This window comes from Leptosomus discolor, chromosome 1 (assembly GCF_034619465.1).
Source record: "Leptosomus discolor isolate bLepDis1 chromosome 1, bLepDis1.hap2, whole genome shotgun sequence".
Lineage (NCBI taxonomy): Eukaryota > Metazoa > Chordata > Aves > Leptosomiformes > Leptosomidae > Leptosomus > Leptosomus discolor.
In genome coordinates, this window is record NC_141391.1 from 58,785,299 (window position 1) to 58,804,188 (window position 18,890).

The following is an 18,890-nucleotide window of genomic DNA, read 5'->3' on the forward strand; positions in this document are numbered from 1 at the left end:
GAACAGAATACTACTGTTCCCATTTCTAAGGAAGAACAAATCAACAAGTAACAGCTTACAATGTAGTAACACAATCTAAAGGGCCAAATGATAAATTAATGGAAACGGGTTCTTGTATATTGTTTTGGAGACTAAGCACATTGAATTGTTTCACAACCAGCATGCCTAATTATTGTGTCTGCCACATTCATCTATTTAAATTACTCCCAACTTTTGGATTGCTGCCTAGAATATTACTGCAATACGTGTTTCAACTGGTTATTCCCTTGTCGTGTGTAACTTCATGAAGGAGGCTGATTTTGTTTGGAAAAAAGAAATACAAGTTAGCATTAGCAGTATGTTTATAATATCTGATAAAAGGGGATGATAGGTTTTGTAATGTTGATTTGAACGAGTTGCAGGTGAACTGATACTGTATTTGTTTTGTCAGGTCAGTGACTTAAAAAGTGCCTTTGTCAAGTCACTTTTATGAGCAAGGACTGCTACGCTCGTGTTCCCAAAATCTCATCTTTGCCAGCCAGACATTGCCTTCACCTTACACCTGGCAGAAGATACCTCAACTGTCTCCATTTGCCAATTAGTTGATGGAAAACTGAAAGCAGAAAAAGAGGAAGAATTATTATTATTATTCCCGGGACATGAACAAATGACTGCATTGCTTTTCCTGTGTAATCAATACCAGCAAGCAACCGTCAGAGTACTATTCTATCAAGGAGTGCCATTGCATTGAAGGACCTCGGCTTAAAACCAGTGCATCCGTCATACAATCAACAAGCCTACGTGTTTTACAGACAGAAATGCGACTGAGCATGGTTTATCCCAGCCAAAAGTCTACAAGTGGGACTTAATGATTGACGAGTGACTGCTTGCTGATAAACTTTCTCTGTTCGTTCTGCTTTGTGTGTGTTGGACATCATTAATCGTCCCCCATTTTTTTTTTTAACTTTCTTTTCAATTGGAATTGAAATTATTTTTTTCTGGCTGTTGGGTGGTTTTTTTGGGGGGGGGGGTTTTGGGGGCTTTTTTTTGGTGTGTGGGTTTTTTGTGTTTTTTTTTTTTTTCCTTTTTCTCTCGCTTCCTTTTGTTATTAGTTTTGGAAGTTTCTTTGGCATAATTCACTTGACAACAATTTACATATTCAAAATCAGCTTTTCATCATGGCTTTGAATGTTGCTCCCGTAAGAGATACAAAATGGCTAACATTAGAAGTGTGCAGGCAGTTTCAGAGGGGAACTTGTTCACGCTCTGATGAAGAATGCAAATTTGCACACCCCCCTAAAAGTTGCCAGGTTGAAAATGGAAGAGTTATTGCCTGCTTTGATTCCTTAAAGGTAAGAAAAGAAAAAATTGCCTGTGTAGTGAAAATGTTGCTACATTGTACTGAACGTAAAATGTGAAATGAGTTACAACTAAACCAGATTAATCGGAAAGTGATTTGTTCTTGGTAAGATGGATATTAATACAAGTGTCATAACTTTGATTTATTGAAGCTTTTAAAAGATTTCTTTCTAAGTATTTTCTGTTCCAGTGTCAATATGTTGTTTACAAAAATTGCATGTGACTGTGGGATACAGGATTGCTTACAGCTGGTGGGGAAATTGTATTCACCCAAGTACATTTTATGAATTATCATTGTTTCATGGCAAATGAAAATACATGGTACACAGTACTAGGGCATTACCAGAGTCCTAATGAAACAAATCATACGGAAAGAGTGCAGATTCTTTTGTTGAAATCAACAGAAGTCAGAAAACTCTATCCAATACTTAATTTTGACACAACAGGTTGTTTACCCTTGGTATTGGGGACTCTCAGATAAATTAATAGCATTGATAATTACATATATGGATAGTACAGATAGCAGCATAAGTTTAGAACTTTAGAGTGAAGTGATTCTCTCCTTTGAAGGATATTTAGCAATTATGTTGTTAGGCCATCAACTTCTTCTGACTTCCTAATGACATCAGGCATACTTTAGAAAACTATTTTAAAAGTTCTGTGAAAATACTTCATGTGCTGCATAAAAGAAGATTAATGACCCCATGGGATTTGGGGAGTACACAGTGTTTTCTGTGGTGATGCATTTCTGTTCTAATGTCAACAGAAGGAAAAAGCTTATTTCATATAAATAATTGAAGGACAAAATTGAGCATTTCAGTTTTTATTTTGAAAGTTTTAGTTGTTGGCTTTGTCTTTTGGACATGGGAGAATGTCTTGGCTTGCTTTTTAAATTTAGCTCTGTAGATAAAATTTTTAGTTACTCACCAAGAACTCTCTTACTGTGAAAACACGGGTGTGAATGAGAAGAAAATTCAGTGTTATTTGAAAATGTTAATTTATTTTCATTATAACTTTTTTTGGTGCAGTGCAAGATAACTGTGCTAGTCATCTTTTTCCTGGGTTTTCTTGTTTCTTCTCTTTTGAAGATGGAGAAGAAAGTAATTCAGGGGAAATGTTTGTGAGGGGGTTACATTCTATATGTCCTGCAAGCCAGAACAGCACCTTTGGAGTCATGGCAATATGTCATCGAGTGCTATTAATGACCTTAATCCATGGATTACTGCACGATAAACTGTAACAGCTTCTTTGTAGATGTTCTTGTATATTGGTTGCCTGCCAATGGGAGAATTTTTTTTTAAAAAAAACTGGCAGGCTAGTTTCTGCAGCAACTGGCCAATAATCAGCTTTTATGAAAAATAAGCAAGTCAGTAGAAGATTTTTGTTTTGTTTTGTTTTTAAATAAAATTTTTAACTATTGTAAAGACTTGGAGCTGCAGCTGGGAGACTGGAGGCGGGCAGCAGGTCTCTGTCACCCCTGGGCTGGCAGGGTGGTGGCTTTGTAGTGCAAGAGGTGCTGCCATTGCATCATCCTGTCTGAAGCGAAGTGGCAATGTGCCTGTCGTTGCTGTCCAAGGACAGCATTGCCCTCCCTAGCAGTGTAGGGTGCTCGCAGTTGGAGGTGCCAGCTATTTCAGCTGGAGACTTTTGTGCAGGGATGGTTATTGCCTGCACATGGAATGGAAACTGGAGTCACAGCCTAAGCTAATAATACTGTGAAGAGAAATCCTGAGGGATCGCTGTGGATAACTTACTGACAACCAGCATCATTGCTCAGTGAAGAGATGTCCAAAACCATGTAAAAAATGTGGTCAAAACAAGCAGGCGTGTTTTTCCTAGCGTGGGAGGGCATCTGCTCAGAGGGGCTAGCTTGGTCCAGCCTGGCTCTGGTGAGTGAAGCGGTGCTGCTCCGTCCCACTGCCCGTCATCACCCTCAGCTGGCAGAAGGGAGCATACACTTGGGCATCCTGTCTTGTGTTTTCTAGTTGAGACTATTGAGTTAAATTGCTGGTAAAGATGGGACTATACCAAGAAGCCAGATTGTGGCCTGAAGCAGCAGAGGTGGAGGTACAGATTTCTTCCTGCCAACCCTGCTGCAGGCAGAGGGAGATCTGATAACAGGATGACAACATCTTGAATTGCAGCTCCTTGCCACTGAGCGTGAGTCAGAGCTGTGCGTTTAGGTGTGCTGCCTGACCCTGCGGTGCATAAAAAGCTGTTGGGGATCACTGCGAGTGCGTGGCTCTTGGCTGTATCAACTGGTATCCTCGCAGCCATTATCTCCGTTAAGTAGAGTGTTTGTAAATCACCGTATGTACAGCAAGAATGTGCCTGGTTAGCTCAGTTTGCTTATGCTGCCAGTTGAGGGACTTATGTCATTAGTCACACAAATCTACTTGATGTGTAGCTTTTGGAAATACTAGTGTTAATCATACAGTTTCAGAATAAGGCCTTGGCGCTCAACCAGCAGGATAACTTTTCACGTAAATAAACAAACAGAACAGTCTAGAATTATAGATAAAATCAGAATTTAATTAAAGAAAAACAAGAGCTGTTTTTCTTGCTGAACACTGAACCACACTTTAATGCAGGCAATTATTTAGAGTTTATTTACATAATATTCAGAGCTTTGGAGACTTAGTGTTTTAACTGTCTTGGTTTGCTGTACCCGTTATAAAAATAAATTATAGTGGGTATGTTGGATCTCTTTGAATAAACAACTTCCTACACAGAGAAGGCAGAGAATTTTTTTTAGTCTCAGATCAAGGTATGTGTTACATCTAGGTGGTGTCTGGTAGTTATATCTGCTCCCTAAGAAGTCAGTCAAACAGAAGATACAGCACTGAGACAGGCTGTCCTTTACACACTGATCGATGAAAAGAGCCCCTGTTTTGGGAAGAGATGTAGGCTCTCCTGCATGCTGCTTTCTTTCCAGATTTCCAGGGTAAATGAGACAGCATAGTATCAGTATCTGCCAGCTCGATCAGGCTGCCAAAGCACCAGTACGGAGTTACGGGGGAGAGTCAGCAAAGGGCCACAAAGGTGATGATGGGACTGGAACATGTCTCCTACAAGGAGAGGCTGAGAGAGCTGGGACTGTTCAGCCTGGAGAAGAGAAGGCTCGAGGGAGCTCATCAATGTACATAAATACCTAAAGGGAGAGTGCAAAGAGGACACAGCAAGGCTCTGCTCAGTGGTGCCCAGTGGCAGGACTAGAGGCAATGGGCACAAACTGAAACACAAGAAGTTCTCTCTGAACATCAGGACAGACTTTTTCACTGTGAGGGTGACCGAGCACTGGCACTGGTTGCTCAGGGAGGTTGTGAATTCTCCACCCTTGAATTTTCCAGAAGCCGTCTGGATATAGTCCTTGGGCAACCATCTCTAGGTGGCCCTGCTTGAGCAGAAGGGTTGGACCAGATGGTGTCCAGAGGACCCTTCCAACTACAATCATCTTGCGATTGTGTGACCAGAAGCATGTTCACACTGACTTGCTTGTAGCCTCAGGGTTGTTCTAAGCTAGTAAAAGCTGGTGCTGGGACTGAAGGAAAAAACAAAACTGAAGGACACCTGCCTCCACGCTGTGCCACGTCCTTTGTGCTCCCACCACTGTCTGTGATTGTGTGGTGCACCAGGTTGGGAAATTGATTGTGGTTAAACCTCAGTTGCTGTTGTCGTTGCTGCTGACAGAAGGGAGAGGGGCTGTGTGGCACCGGCGGAACACTGTGTCACTTCTGCCAGTCATAGTGCTGTCACCTTAGGCCGGGCTTCTGGAGTAATATGATTGCATCAGAATCCAAATTTTCCTGTATTAAAGAAATATATTTGTAGGTCTGTTGGTTCCAAGTAAAAGGTCAACAGAATTTAAAAGACCCTGTTAGCTTTTAACTTGAAAGAGATTTTTGGCTTTGAATACCTGTCCTTGTGATACTTGACTTTAAACCCAGCAAAAGTTGCAACAGCAACCCATTGGACTGATTACAGTTTTGAGGCTCCAAAATGCTCACTGTTGAAGACTGTCTGGGCTCTGAATATCCTTCATCTGTGCGATGCTCCAGGCTAGACAGAAATAGCTAAAGACTAATGAGCCTGGTTCAAATGCAGGCCAGAAACTTGCTGATTTCAAGCCAGGTTCTGTCGCATGGGCTTCTGAGATGCAGCTCAGCATTTGTTTCTCGCTCCTTGGTGAAGGACAGAGCCTGGTCTGTTCTGAGCAGGATGTTCTTGGGGTGTTAGGAGAGTGTAGGTAGGTCATTCCCGTGCACCGGATGGATGACAGATGTAGCAGTCGACCAGATGTGTGCCTATTACCTGGTCATAACACTTGCCTCCAGAAATGGGGCTCCCTCCAGCAGAAGCTGCCTGTGTCTCAGCCAGCCAGTGTGGCTGTGTGGGCACACTCAAAACTGTACTGGGCAAGTGGCCTTGGTGAGCTTAACGTGAGGGTCAGAGTCTCCGAGCTAATTGAGTTGACTGTGCCTGAGGTGAACGAAGGGGTACTTCCACAGTGAGGGCCAGAGCCCTGCTGGTGAGCAGAAAGATGGAGAGTGCTGAGGAAGCACTGCCAGAGCTGGAACTGTGTCTGCTGCCTTAAACCATCTCAAAGCCCTTTTGGAGTCCTTACAGGCACCCCTTTGGATGCTGCAGTGTTTGGTCAGTGGGAAGGGTCTGTGAAGAGGCCTGTCTAACTGGAAAGTTTGAATTTCAGGAACCACTCTGTTTGTATTTTTGTATTTCTTACTGGGTTCAAGTAGCTTAGTTTAAAAGTGAAGAACCTGGATATCTAACACTTAATATATCACATTTAGGTCCCTCCAAGTTGGACACTATAAGCAAACCTGTTTTCAAGGCTTTCTTGTCCTGTTAGTAGTAAAGAACAAAATTCTTTCAATGGAATGCTAATATATAATGTCTGTAAACAAGAACATACAACACTGCTGTATTTGAGCTGGAATTAAAAAAAAACCCAAACATTAAAATATTTGGTGATGTCTAGGAGAGGGAGAGCTTGGCAGATAAGGAAATACGATCATGTGCATTTTGCTGGGGGTTGACTCTCATGTTTTCAGGCAAGTTTGGGGTTTAAATTCTGGTGTTATTTCTCAACTCAGATTTATACCCTTTCTGCAGGTCAGCTACTAGAAGGATATGTTGTGTAAGATAACACAGATAACAGAGGAGGTATCTTGAAGATACTGTCTTTGCAAGTTTTATGGTGGTAAATAGAAAACGAAAGCTTTAGGGCTACAGATGGCTTTTTCTGTATTTTTAAAATCTATTTACTATGTCTAAACACTTTGAACTGTTCTATTTATTGAGCCAGCAGACTAGTGTGAACTGTTCATTTGCATTTTCATGAAGGCCTCTTAAGAATATGCCTATCTGGTCTCATTTGGCACTGTGGAATAAAAGGTAATTGAAAGCTGTACACAGAGACCTGTTTACCAAATTAGAAGGGTTCCAGAAAAAAAAAAAAAAAATTTAGGGACATCCACTTTGAAATCTCTGGAACTGAAAAAAAAATCTGTTTAAGATGGCCTCGGCTTTATTTAGAAAAGGAAAAAAAAAGTCTTTGTAAAGTGAGCAGGCTGTTTGTAAGAGAGTGAGCTCAGAGTTGGGATGCAGTAGGTAGTCATTTGCCTTCCTGTGATTCTTTCGTGGGTCTCTAAATGTTCTACAAATGTTTAGAACTCAGCATCATCAAACACATTGAAGTAGGTGATACCTGCTCTCACTTGGCAGGTGAGGAAGTCTGGACAAACTGTAGATGAGCACCATATGCAGAAGGGGATTGGCTAGATTTGCCTATACTAGAAAGCATTTTAGTGGGCGTTTATAGTGTCCTAGCTGGCTGGATTTCTGCCCATTGCCTGGTTATGTGGTGTGACGCTGTTCAAAGACAAGGTGAGTTCAAGGGCTGTGCCTACAGCTGGTGGGGAAGAATGACTGAAACGGGCAAACTCATTTCTCCTGGGTGACAGAGTGGCTTATTCCTTCTGGGCCCATGAATTTTGCCTGCTTTGCTGCACAGTGCCCCAATTTCAGCAGGGTGAGGGAGAGTAGGCTGCCCTTTTCAGTAGTTGTAGGCTCTGGGGACATGGAAGTTGCAGGCTGAAACATTCCAGGTGGGGGATGCAGAATGCAGATCTCACTCCTCCTGCAGAGCAACAAGTTTGGTTGCATCCTTTCTTTTTCATCCACCTCTTGTTGTTTTTTTTTTTTCTTGTAAAAAGTCCAGTAAACTACAGGTAGGCAGAGAACAGTGGCTGGCAGAAGCTTCCGTGTGTCCGAGTTGCTGCAAAGTGTGGGCCTGAAGAGAAAGTGTCAACAAAGGCCACTTTTTAGATAACTGAGAATTAACTCTGTAGCGCCTTCTCTATTCAAAATAGCAGTGGACACCCTGGGTCAGACCAAAGCCCCATTTAGCCCAGTGACACAGGAATGGCCAGTAGTGGAAATTTAGGAGTTGATGTGCAAACATGCAATGGCTTCCTGGAGTGCTCTCCTAGTGGTGTACTACTCAGGGACATAAAGAGACAGGTATGATATGGTTGTACTTAACAGCTCTCAGTGATCATCTTTTTCCCCTGGATCTGTCTCCTTGCTTTTTGAACCATGCACACCTTCAGCACCCACAGCATGCCACAGTGAGGACTTCCACAACTTCATCATGTACAGCGTGGAAATCAACTTCTGTTGATCATTTCAAACCTCCTTGTCTCATGGATACCCCCAGTTCTTGTATTGAAAAAGTAGAAGAGGATCTCCTGTGAATTGTCCTAAGGATGAATCTGGGTGGGTTTTTTCCACTGACTTCTCTCTGGAAGGGGCATGTTGCTCCCCAGTGAGTTCAAAGGAAGTCCCATAAGAGAAGATTCATTGTTTTAAATCTGCTTTCTGAAAATAGTGTTCCCAGGATAGGCATGGTTCCTGAAGGCCCTCCTTTTTTAGGCTATGGGAACTTTTGGGCTCAGAATAAAGTGCAAGGCGTCAGAGGCTGCATTAATTTATGCCATCCTATTTCCTGAGATTATGTTTCACCTTATACCAAATCCATGCAACTGTGAGCTGCTGCTAAAAAGAGATGGTTACATCTAGTCCTATGTCCTGTGACAGCTAACTCCCCTTTTTTATCTCTATTTAAGTGATCATCAAGCCATGCAATTTATTTAAGGTGATCTAAAGGAAAGGGAAGAACTGCATTAAATGTAAGATGAAACTATGAATTTAGGGAGCAACATGTAGCATAAATTTGGATACACAGGGGTTTAAGAAAGGGGACTCTTTTCTGAAGACCTCCCCCTTATCTCTGAGTTTAGGGACTCTTAGTATTCCCTGCATTGTCAGTCGCCTGTTCTTGTTCGTTCTCTGCCAAAACATCTTATTTTTATTTTTCAAGTGTTCTCCTGTAGTCCTCCCAGCATGCACAAGTTCCTTTATTGCTTCCTTTTTCCTGTTTGCCTCCTTCCTGTCTTTTCACATAGCTGTCTCCATGCCAGCTCTTCTGGCTTAACTAAAGGTAGGGTTAAAAACCAACTAGCTGAATTGCTGGGTGAACACCCTTAAAAATCCATGAGCTTGGCTTAAATTGGTTAGAGGGAGTCAAACAAAACTGAAGTAGGCCTTTTACTGTTGTGTTACACAGTGTTTTTCTTTTTTAAAAATTAATAATAATAATAATAATAAAAAAGCTGTGGATGTTTGCTCACTGCAGAGGGTGCTGTGCTGCTTACTAGGATTTGTCCCTCTTTTGAGAAAGACATTTCTCGTCTGTTTTGGAGCAAAGTCCGGAGGCACAGCCCTGCTGCCTGTTTAACCTGCAGGAGCCCCTGGCAGGCTGCCAGAGCTGAGCCAAGGGCTGGCCCCTGCAGCACATGGGCAACTAGCCACCCAGTCAACATGGAGGAGCAAGTCCTAACCTGCTTCCACTGTCTCTGCCCTCAAACTGAAACTGAAAAGCAGAGAAGTTGAAGTTCATTACATAGGCTTAGAAAAGCCGTGTGTTTCCTTCAGGCCCTGTTTTGTTTCCTCGTTTGTCTCTCAGTAGCAGCACTGAGAGCACAAAGCTGTCCTGGCTGTCACTAATATCACCTGTCACCACCTGACCTGTCAGATTTTAAACCTGCGCACGTTCGTTTAACCTGATATAAGTTACATTCTCAAAGGAGAACCTGCTTGGACAACCGATCACTGATCTATCCAGACCCTGCTTCCCTCTGAAGGTGTGGGAAGCCCCTCTTTCCAATCACATGGTTCAGTGGCAAAGGCTTTTGGTGCTCAGAGCAGGTGCCTTTCACAAGCAGGAGACCTATTGCAACGGCTTGTGCCTCCCTTGGCCCGTTAGGACTGCCTGATGGGAGTGAGTGGATGCTTAGCAGCAGTTTTCACTGTTGATTTCTGTGTGGTCGAACTTGCTAAGCAGGTTGCCTGGCCCCTGGCCTGGGGAGGAGGATGAGTACTAGGAGCAGAAATGGTTGAAAGAAAAAGCGGTTAGAGAACAGTCACTGAAGGATATAATATAAATATATCTTCTTGTTCACTGAATTGTGCTGTCCTGGGCACTGGTCCTGCTGGCTCGAGTTAACTCCTCGAGCTTGCTGCTTCCAGAAGCTCCAGCAGAGACTCACAAAGAGCGTTCCCAGGTAATCTGCCATACCCCTTCATTTCAGATGCAGCTGACACTCGGTTATCAGTCTAAGTCTTATTACATGAAGAAGAGCAGCTAGGCAGGCTAGTTAGAGCTGCAGGAAACCTTGTGTGAAAGGGCATGGTGTTTGTCAGATGTTCTTCAGATTTTTAGGCACTTGGGTGTGCTTCGTATACCCATTGATTCATTGTGTAGTTTTTGTTGCTGCACCAACCCATGCTCCCCTAAGCTTTATAATAACCAATATGTGGGTGTAGTGAAGGCAAAATTCAATCAGAGTCTTTGACTCATCCCGTCACTAGGATTTTGAACACAAGAGCGATTGCTCGCTGCCCACTCCTCCCCCACACTCCCTATTAACTCAGGTCACTCACTGTTCCCACAGGCTTGCTCTCTCCAGGTCTCCCCACCTACTCCTTTATTTTTCCGGCAGGTGGCTCCTCTTTCATTCCAGGCTCTTTTTTTTCCCTTGGCCCCGTGTATGTAGCTTTTTTCTCAGCTCAGGCGTCAGCTGTTCTTCCCAAGCTGTTATATTTCGACTGCATCATCAATACAAAAGGCAGGGTTGGGCTCAGATGCAGGGAGCTTCTTGATATAAAAGCCTAGCAGAGACAAGACCTGTGTTCCTATTAGTCCAGGTCATCCCTGGCACTGGAAAGATATTTTAAATCTAAAAACCCAAACACAACAAGAATTGGGGAGTTTATTTGCAGGTCTGTTTGACAACTATACCCTTCTCCCAACTTGTATCTCCTCATACGAAGACTGGCACCTTGTTTTTGAGGAGGTGGATTGTATTGGAAACCCACTGCAATAAAAGGAAAGCTGTCATGGTTTTGGAGATGTTGGAACATATCATTGAAAGCCTGCTGTGAGGTACCCGTCCCACAACTAAAATGCAAGAAGAAATCATAAGCATCTGTTTTCTTCTACATCGATGTGTTTGTTGCAGCTGTGGGCATGCTGCGCCACCCAGGATTAGATTTCTGCAGGTTCTTGATCACAACAAAGATGAAATTAACGATGGGGGAAAGAAACTGTCTTCTCATCTGCTTTGTCAATGAGCTGTAGGGCAAGGTGTTGTGCACAATGCCTCAAAATTTAGATAGCCCCAATGCTTGGAAAGACAAATTACTGAGCGGTAAAAAGAAAGAAGTAGACAATCAATGGAAAACTGCACGAACACACATGAGAGACGTAGCAGCTGCAGTGCAACACCTTTGTGTGCATGTGACAGCTCGGGGGGCCAATGCAGCTGTCCTGCTCCATGTGGGCAGCTGTAACCCTGCAGGCTCACACATTACTCTGCAACATGGCACTGTGTCATGCCACACTCCTGACTGAAAGATGACCTGGAGCAGTCACTGCAGTGGAGATGTACCATTTTTCATGAGGCTTTAGAAGTTCTCAGCCCTTGCTTCCTCCCAGGTTTGGCTTAAATGAGAGGGTGTGTACTGTGTGCAGTGTCACAGCAGCTGCGTGGATGGCCTGGGCTAGCAGCCCATCAGGTGTGCTGCTGCCACCTCAACTGCATGTCCTATAAGCCAAACACCTTTTAAACTTTGTAAAAACCTAATTTATTTACTTCCATTTGAAATTCAGTTTGGGCTTTGAGCGCTCCATGGTGAAGCTATACCTCTGACTGAACAGGTTCATGTACCATCTTACGTGCTGTCAGGAGAGGACTTTACTGAGTGTCAGTCTGGTGGTACCTGTGAAGATACACGGTAGCCATCAGAACAGCTTAGCTGTTATTCAGAAGCTAACTGAGCTGCTGGGACCTTCTCTGTAGGTTCACAGTGAGCCAAAAAATAAACTCCAGCAGGTCAGACACTAGACCAAGCCCCACTGGCTGTTGTCAAATAGACCCCTAGCCCTCACCCCCAGCTACGTTAAAAAACTCAACAAAAGCTAACTTTTTAAGCTACATGTACCATGTGAAAGGCAAGAGTTGTATAATGCTGGGTTTTTTTCTAAGATCACTTTCTAGATTAGGCCATCACTTTAAAATTAATGTATATTTATTTGCTGTGGATAGGACCTGAATCGTTGTGCTTAATTCAGTTGCCCAAACAGAGGCATCTGATACTATTTGAGATGCCTTAGAGTGCTCTTGATGGCTTTCCAGTGACGTCAGAGGAGTGTGTGATATCTGCTGGCACCATGCAAAGGTCCATGATGTCCTAGAGTGCTCCAAATAGTCCTGCTAACTTCTTTATAGCAACAGAGCAAAGCCCTTCTTGGGAGGCAGCATTAGCTCTTGTACTAACTGGAGGCTCTGGCATCACCTGCTTTGAGTAAAAAGCTGGACAATGCATTTGCCACAGTGATGACCTGGAGGAGAGGAAGGCTGGAGTATAGGCAAAACCCAGACGAAACTGTCTTCTGTAGCAGAAGAATGCCCTTGTAGAGACCAAGAAGGCGATGAACATTTTCAGCGTGTATCTTCTAGTTCACCATTAGTAATGTTAATAGCTAACGTAAACTCATTAATTTGAAATAGTTGTGACCCATGTAACTAGGTTCATCTTTTGCTATCTATGACAAGAAAGAAAAATCTTTCTAGGCACAGGGGTGTTATGACAGTGAACTCAGTCTGTTTAAAAATAAAAAGATGGGCAACCTTTTGCAAATTTGAATTGGATAGCAACCATAACCACTTGTTCATGAAGATGTTAAAGCTGGAAATGAACCAGAATATTGTCTATGCATTTGAAAAAAACATGAAAGTTACAACAAAGAAATTCCGTTCCCCTGAAGTGTAATTCTCCATTACTTCATTTGCAGATATGAACATATGTCAAGTGCCATCAAATATGTATGTAGTTGGTTTCTGATACAAAATGGGAAGAATTATTTGCTTTTCAAATATTATCTTAATGGTATTTTCCTAAGGTAGTGGATAATAATGAATGTCGTGAAAATGCAGGCTACTCCCCAAACACGTTTTGCCTTACCTATGTGCTTCGTAGCATTAGTCATACAGTCTATGTCAGTGTTATTAAAAATGGAGGTATGGGGTTTGCATGTCCAGAGACGGAGGTGCATGGATATAGCTAGTGAAATACTATGAGCATCTGTAAATTGTGGTGTTGGTATGAAGGTGATTTTGTGCTTCGTGCTGAACACGTTTATGCCATTGAAGTTCCAGCCTGCAACAGTCCTCAGTTTAAATCAATACAAATACTAATTTGCTGCAAAATTCTCATTACCTCAGTGAGAACAGCATTAGCTGATTCGTATGCATGAGGCAGTTTGTGTTTGAAGTGCAGGAAAAAGTCTACGTTTCTCTTTCTTTAATTGAACCTTCTAGCTATAATTGTTTTTAGTCTGGATTCTTGAGGAAATGAGGTTTATGCAGTCAGGCTACCTCTCTTTCCATCCTCCCCAACTAACTTGTGAACCCACTGGCCAGTTTTAGCCAAGTTTGACAGAGAGATCATAGTCTCAAGGACAATTTGAGTTCCTACCAGTTTTGTAAAAGCAGGCAGCCAAATAGTAGGGTGGAGAAAGAGGGAGAGACCTATAAGCCCTCCCAAATGAAAGAAGAGGTTCTCAAAGTGCAGGCAAGAACTGATCCTTAAAACTCAGTTAGCCACAAGGAAGCTGGGTTTTGGGATTTGCAATCAAATATGTAAAGCCCCTCCCTTCGTTTGTGCCAGTGCTTCCAGCACTACCTGTTCAATGATAGTAGCGGCCTTTGTGCTGAGCAGAGCTGTTTCAGAGGACTGCTTGCTATCATTCCCTCTTACCTTTAGCTTCCGCTTGCTTGTTAAGCATAGTATTCATGATATTTTCCTTTTTTGACCTTTTCAAAGAGCAGATTATCTTACCAAGTCATTGGTGCTTACCTTTACTCCTTTTTCTTCAGAGAGAAGGAAGTTTCCATTAGGAATGCAGGTTTAGGTCTTACTTTAGATGGGTGTGCAAGGCAGTGAATGGATCCTGGATGACAGGTGGGGAAGGTGACATCCCTTTCTAAAGCTGGCTGTTGTATAGAAAGCACCACAGAAATTATAAAAGGCAGTAAGAGAGAGCAAGAGAAGGTGTAACTCTCTAGAATATGTGGTTAGAGCTCATCTGGAAGGAGGAAGTTTGCCGTTACTGTCTCTGCTGCTAGGATTCTTGAGGCATTTTTTTCTTTAGACAGTCACTTGAAAAAAAAAAGAAAACTGTCCTAGAAGCAGAGGTGACTACATTTTATGTAAGAACCATATGCCATTTTGTCCTGAACTCTTAGCGTCTCATTCTGTTTTCAGGACAGCAGCCCACAAGGCTTTTCTTGTATCCTGGTGCAGGAGTAAGCTGGTCTTTGGCATTACTCAAGGCTGGCCTAAGAGATGTTTGCTTGCTCTTTCTTCCCCCAAACTTGACATTTTTTGTAGTGTAATTGAATCCTCCACTGTTCCATGCATAGACGATCTTTTAAACAAATACTACTGTTTAAAAAAACACCAAACCCCCCCCCCCCAGATTTAGCCAGCTTTCTGTAAAGTGCCAACAATACTATAAGCAGGTTTTCTTTTATCAGATGTTTCAGCATACCAGCTGTTACAATGTATGTAATGTGTTTAATGAGCAAGGGAGTTTATTATTAGGTAATTGAATAAGGCTGTTCTTTCTAATTAGTTATTTGCCTTGCAGTCCTAGGTGTTGCAGAAAGATCTGCTGTGATCTGTCAATTGTATCTTCGTGTGCTTTGATTTGCTATAAAGCAGCTGTGCATCTCAGCGATGCACATGAGAATCAGGGGTGTGAAAGTAGTCAGCGAGGTTTTTATGTGAAATGAGAAATGTTATCACTGGCTAATTAAGTAGCAAATGAAGGTCAATTAATGTATAACTTATCTGTGTATGTGACCAGATCCTATTTAGTGGTTTACTTATTGATATAGGTGTGGAAATATCAAATGGAAAAGTAGTGCAGTAAGTTAATAAATGTGTAGCTTCTGTAGACGCCATAAAGAAACGATGGCAAATTGGATTTTGGTTCAGTTCAACAGAAGTTAATTAACTAAAATACCTAACGGGTTTTGTTGATCACAGCGTGCTTGTGATCTCAGGCTGCTTTATCACTTGAAATGAGATGCAAGTAGAGCAGCCCAAGGAAGAGAGGATGACACTGGTGAGGTAGCAGAGCCCACTAGTAGACACTGGTGCCCTGCGCTGCTGCAGATGCCAGGAGGAGACCACAGAGAGGACAACAGAGTCTGGAAAATGCTGTGCTGTTTTTTTCAGCCACATTTGTAAGAACAAAGCAGGAGCACAGAAAGGGGAGAGTTACAGGCAGAACTATGTGCTGCTGTTGCATGTAATGTGAAGCAACCTTCTCTCTAAATTCACTGTTTTCTAGTATGATGATAAAATGCAGCAGGTACAGAGAGTATGGGAATACCAGCGTTGTTATGAGGGTGTTTAGATGGTATTGCATATTCTCTGGCTTGCCTGTTTAATTCAGACTGACTTGGAGAACAGCATTATCATATGGAATAAAAATTTGCTGTGCTAGACAAAGAAAAATGAAAGAAGACCTTAAGTGATTTGAAGGGAAGGCTGAAACTTTCTGATATGGAATCTGCAGGATTGTTACTAAAATTGATTAGTTTGATTTTTTTTGACATTGCATTTCTTATGTGCATACTGTGTGCAGTTAAGATCCCAGTTTAAATAGATAACCATAATTTATCAATAAAATACAGTAATTTTAACATGCTTTCTCTTCCGCAAAGAATGTGGAGGGGACATGCTTAAATTTTATTTAATTACAGTTTCCTAAATGTGGTGTTTTCTGTATTTTCTTCATAAGGCTGCGTTTGTCTGATGATGCAGCACAGACCTCTTAAAAATCTGTGTAAAATTTACAGTATTTGTAAATCATTCCTTAGTTATAGGTCTGCTATGGGCATGGCTTTCTCTTACACCTGTCTTAAAATTAGTGAGTGGTAAATCAGAAGGTATTAATCTTTATATGTATATTTAAGCACACCTCTGCTTGCAAAATAATTTTATCTACCTGTTTGAGCTGAAATAGTAAGTCTTCAGTCAACAAGTCATAGTAACCACTCACATCGTAGCAGACCTGTGTTGGATGACAAATAGACAACCTTGGATATTAGAAGATGTTTATTTAAATGGTGGCTTTTGACATGATGTTCTGTGTTATTTGAAGCAAATTGTTTAACATCTCTGTCCCTTTGTTTCCCCGTTTGTGAAAGAGATATAACTCTGTTGGGTGGGGTTTTTTACTTATCTTCTCTTTTTCTTTTAGAAGTAGGAGAAATTAATAAGCTCTTTAAGGTTAGTAAGGAGAGATGATACTTTCTATTAGACCTGCTAACATAGCTGGGAAAAAACCAGACAAACTTCTGTGCTCACAAGCCCTTCTTTGGGTCATATATATAGATATTTATATAGAGATATATAGATATTTATATAGATATAGAGAGAGTGTCTTGGAAAAACAGAGCATGCCTGTCAATACTTGTCAAAAAAAAAAAAATTTAAATATGTGGAAGAGGCTGCATCAGTAATGCAACTTATTATTCTCTTAGGAGTCCATGAATTCATAGATCACCTACATATACAGAGAGAGATGTGGAATATTTAGCGTGTGCTGTGTACTAGAGTGGGTGGACCCAGAATGCGTTGGACAGAGTCACTCCTGCATTGCAATGGCAATCTGCCCATGGGTTCCTGACACCCAAAAACCTGGTAATTAAGGTGATGCAGAAGAATTAAGAGCATCATAGATCGCTTCTGCAGCTAAGAGAAGAGATTGATACCCAAAATTGCAGAGGGACCTTTGTCTCCCTCTAGCATCTTGGTGTTTTGAAGTGTAAGTTGCAATCCAATGCTCAGGGCAAAGACAGGTCAATCATTTAGGTCCCCTAAAGTCGTGTCTCTCCCTTTTGAGCTGTTGGCCCAGGTGTTTACATTTGGGCTCCCCAACATGGAGGCAGGTTGCATGAGAAGCCCCTGAGTGAGGGACATCTCCTAGCCACCTCACAGCTGCACCCACAGCCCAGTGCTATGCTGAAGGCTTTGCAGAGAGTGGGTTGCAAGTGCAGATTTGCACTGGATGAGACTAACGTCTGCTCCCGCAGGGAGTGAGACTTCAGTTCCAGCTTTTTTAACAATAAGTCGTGCCAGAAATTCTCAAAACCTATCAAGCACACAGTATTTTTGTTTTTATGCTAGGGTATCTGCTGAAGCTTGATGTAATCTTCTCCGTTAACTTCTGAGTGGGAAAGTGTACTCTTTTGTTGAGGTTTTCTCCAGTCATTAAAACTGACCCCTGAAAAGTATATGGTAACATCTGAACGCACTCTTTCCTCGCTTTTTTTAATTTTTACCAGTAATGCATCTCTTCGGTGTGCAGTTGGAGGCTCAAAAATTCAGTGAAGTGTATTGTTTATTTTTTAATAGCTGTCATATGTATATGTGATATATATGATATACGTATTTTTATAGATATATATCCTTTGCCTCGTCTGCTGCTCAGCAAAGGTTTTCCCTTAAGCATCCTGCTGCAGCTTTTTATGCTCAGTGCTTTGCTGAGGCAGGAGAGACCTCAGCCCACCCAAGTGCTTTGATTGTTAGTGCTCTGTTGAGCAAGGACTTCTAAAGCCCTGATACCATTCCGGCACATTAGGAGATACCTATTTTGTTAATGACAGGTTAGAAAGATAGCTTTGAGGCAGTTGTGGAAGTCAGAGCTTTCTGTGCTGTTTTCTATCATGGGCAGCCACGTCACCTCCTCGCTAAAGTTATTTACTGATCTCCATACTAAACATGGGTGGACTTTTTTGGAATTTTTTTTCTGCTTCCATCAGAAGACTTTCCTATAGCTTCACTTCTCACATGCATTCTTCCCATTTCCAGCATGGTTTTATTCACTGCCAGTTTACCTCCATTCAGCTGAATGCCACTGTTATTCCCGTGTTCCCCCTTCCCACCACCCCTCCCTGCCACCCCAGTTTCTCCCAGGACATTCACTGGAAACAGGCATACCCCTCCTCAGCCTTTTTTACTCAGCCAAAAAACCCCACCATGCTCTATTTCTCTGCATGTAAGACAAGCTTTCCTTTCCTTGAGCCACCTTGGCAGCCCTTGCCTGTGCCTGCTCCAGGCCGAATCCATCTTATTTGGATGTTGGTGACCAGAAGCACGCGCAGCATTGCAAGTAGAGATTCGCTGCGAGAGAAGAAGCCTTGCCACAGCATCTTGCTGCCTTTCCTAGACCATCCTTGTTTGATACATCCTTGGGGCTGTGATTCCTTTTTTTCACAGGTTGTCACACTGGTGTCTCCACCCTCAGTCGGTGGTTGATCAAAGCACCCATGATGTTATCCTCTGCTGCGGCCAGCTCCATCCCCAGGTTATAGTCAAACACCTTCCCATCTGTGTCTGCACTGACATGTGGGGTTAATGCCACTGGCTAAAAATACTTTGTTCTTTCATACTGGTCGTCATTCTCTGGATTTCAGGGTCATTGTCTTCTGTCATACCCTGATTTTTCTCTCTTCCCATTGCCAAATGGGCTTGCTTGAGTTATCAGTACATTTCATTAGCTTACCTGAAGCTTGTAAAAAACACAGATCTGGTGTCCCGGAGATACGAAGCTTAACAGCGTAAGCAAAGCGGTTGGTTTCTGTGTCGGTGACTTTATAGCCCCTCCAGCCTATGTCCCCATGGATGACTTCTCGTGGGGCTGATCCCGTGTCCAACTAAGCCAATTGTAAACCTCCAGCTGATTTCTTGGGGCACTTACTGTCCCCACATTTTCTGTACTTTTCTAAGTGCAGCCTGCTTTGCCTGTTTCCAGTATGGTGCCTTAATGGTTGTTCCCCTGCCTGGGGAATTAGGTGGAACAGGCTTTCCTCTCTGTCTGAGGTATACACTTTTTG

At 42.4% G+C, this 18,890-nt stretch overlaps 1 protein-coding gene across 9 annotated transcripts in view; it reads left to right on the forward strand.

Annotated features, from left to right (window-relative positions):
- The first annotated feature begins 1,060 nt into the window (after positions 1-1,060).
- Positions 1,061-18,890, forward strand: part of MBNL2 (muscleblind like splicing regulator 2) — a 68,996-nt gene continuing 51,166 nt past the window's right edge. For all 9 annotated transcript variants that reach the window (XM_086482033.1, XM_009949878.2, XM_086482034.1 and 6 more), the window contains exon 1: positions 1,061-1,331. In XM_086482033.1, coding sequence (XP_086338159.1) covers positions 1,158-1,331 — 174 coding nt within the window. In that variant the 5' untranslated portion in view covers positions 1,061-1,157. The remainder of the gene's footprint in view (positions 1,332-18,890) is intronic.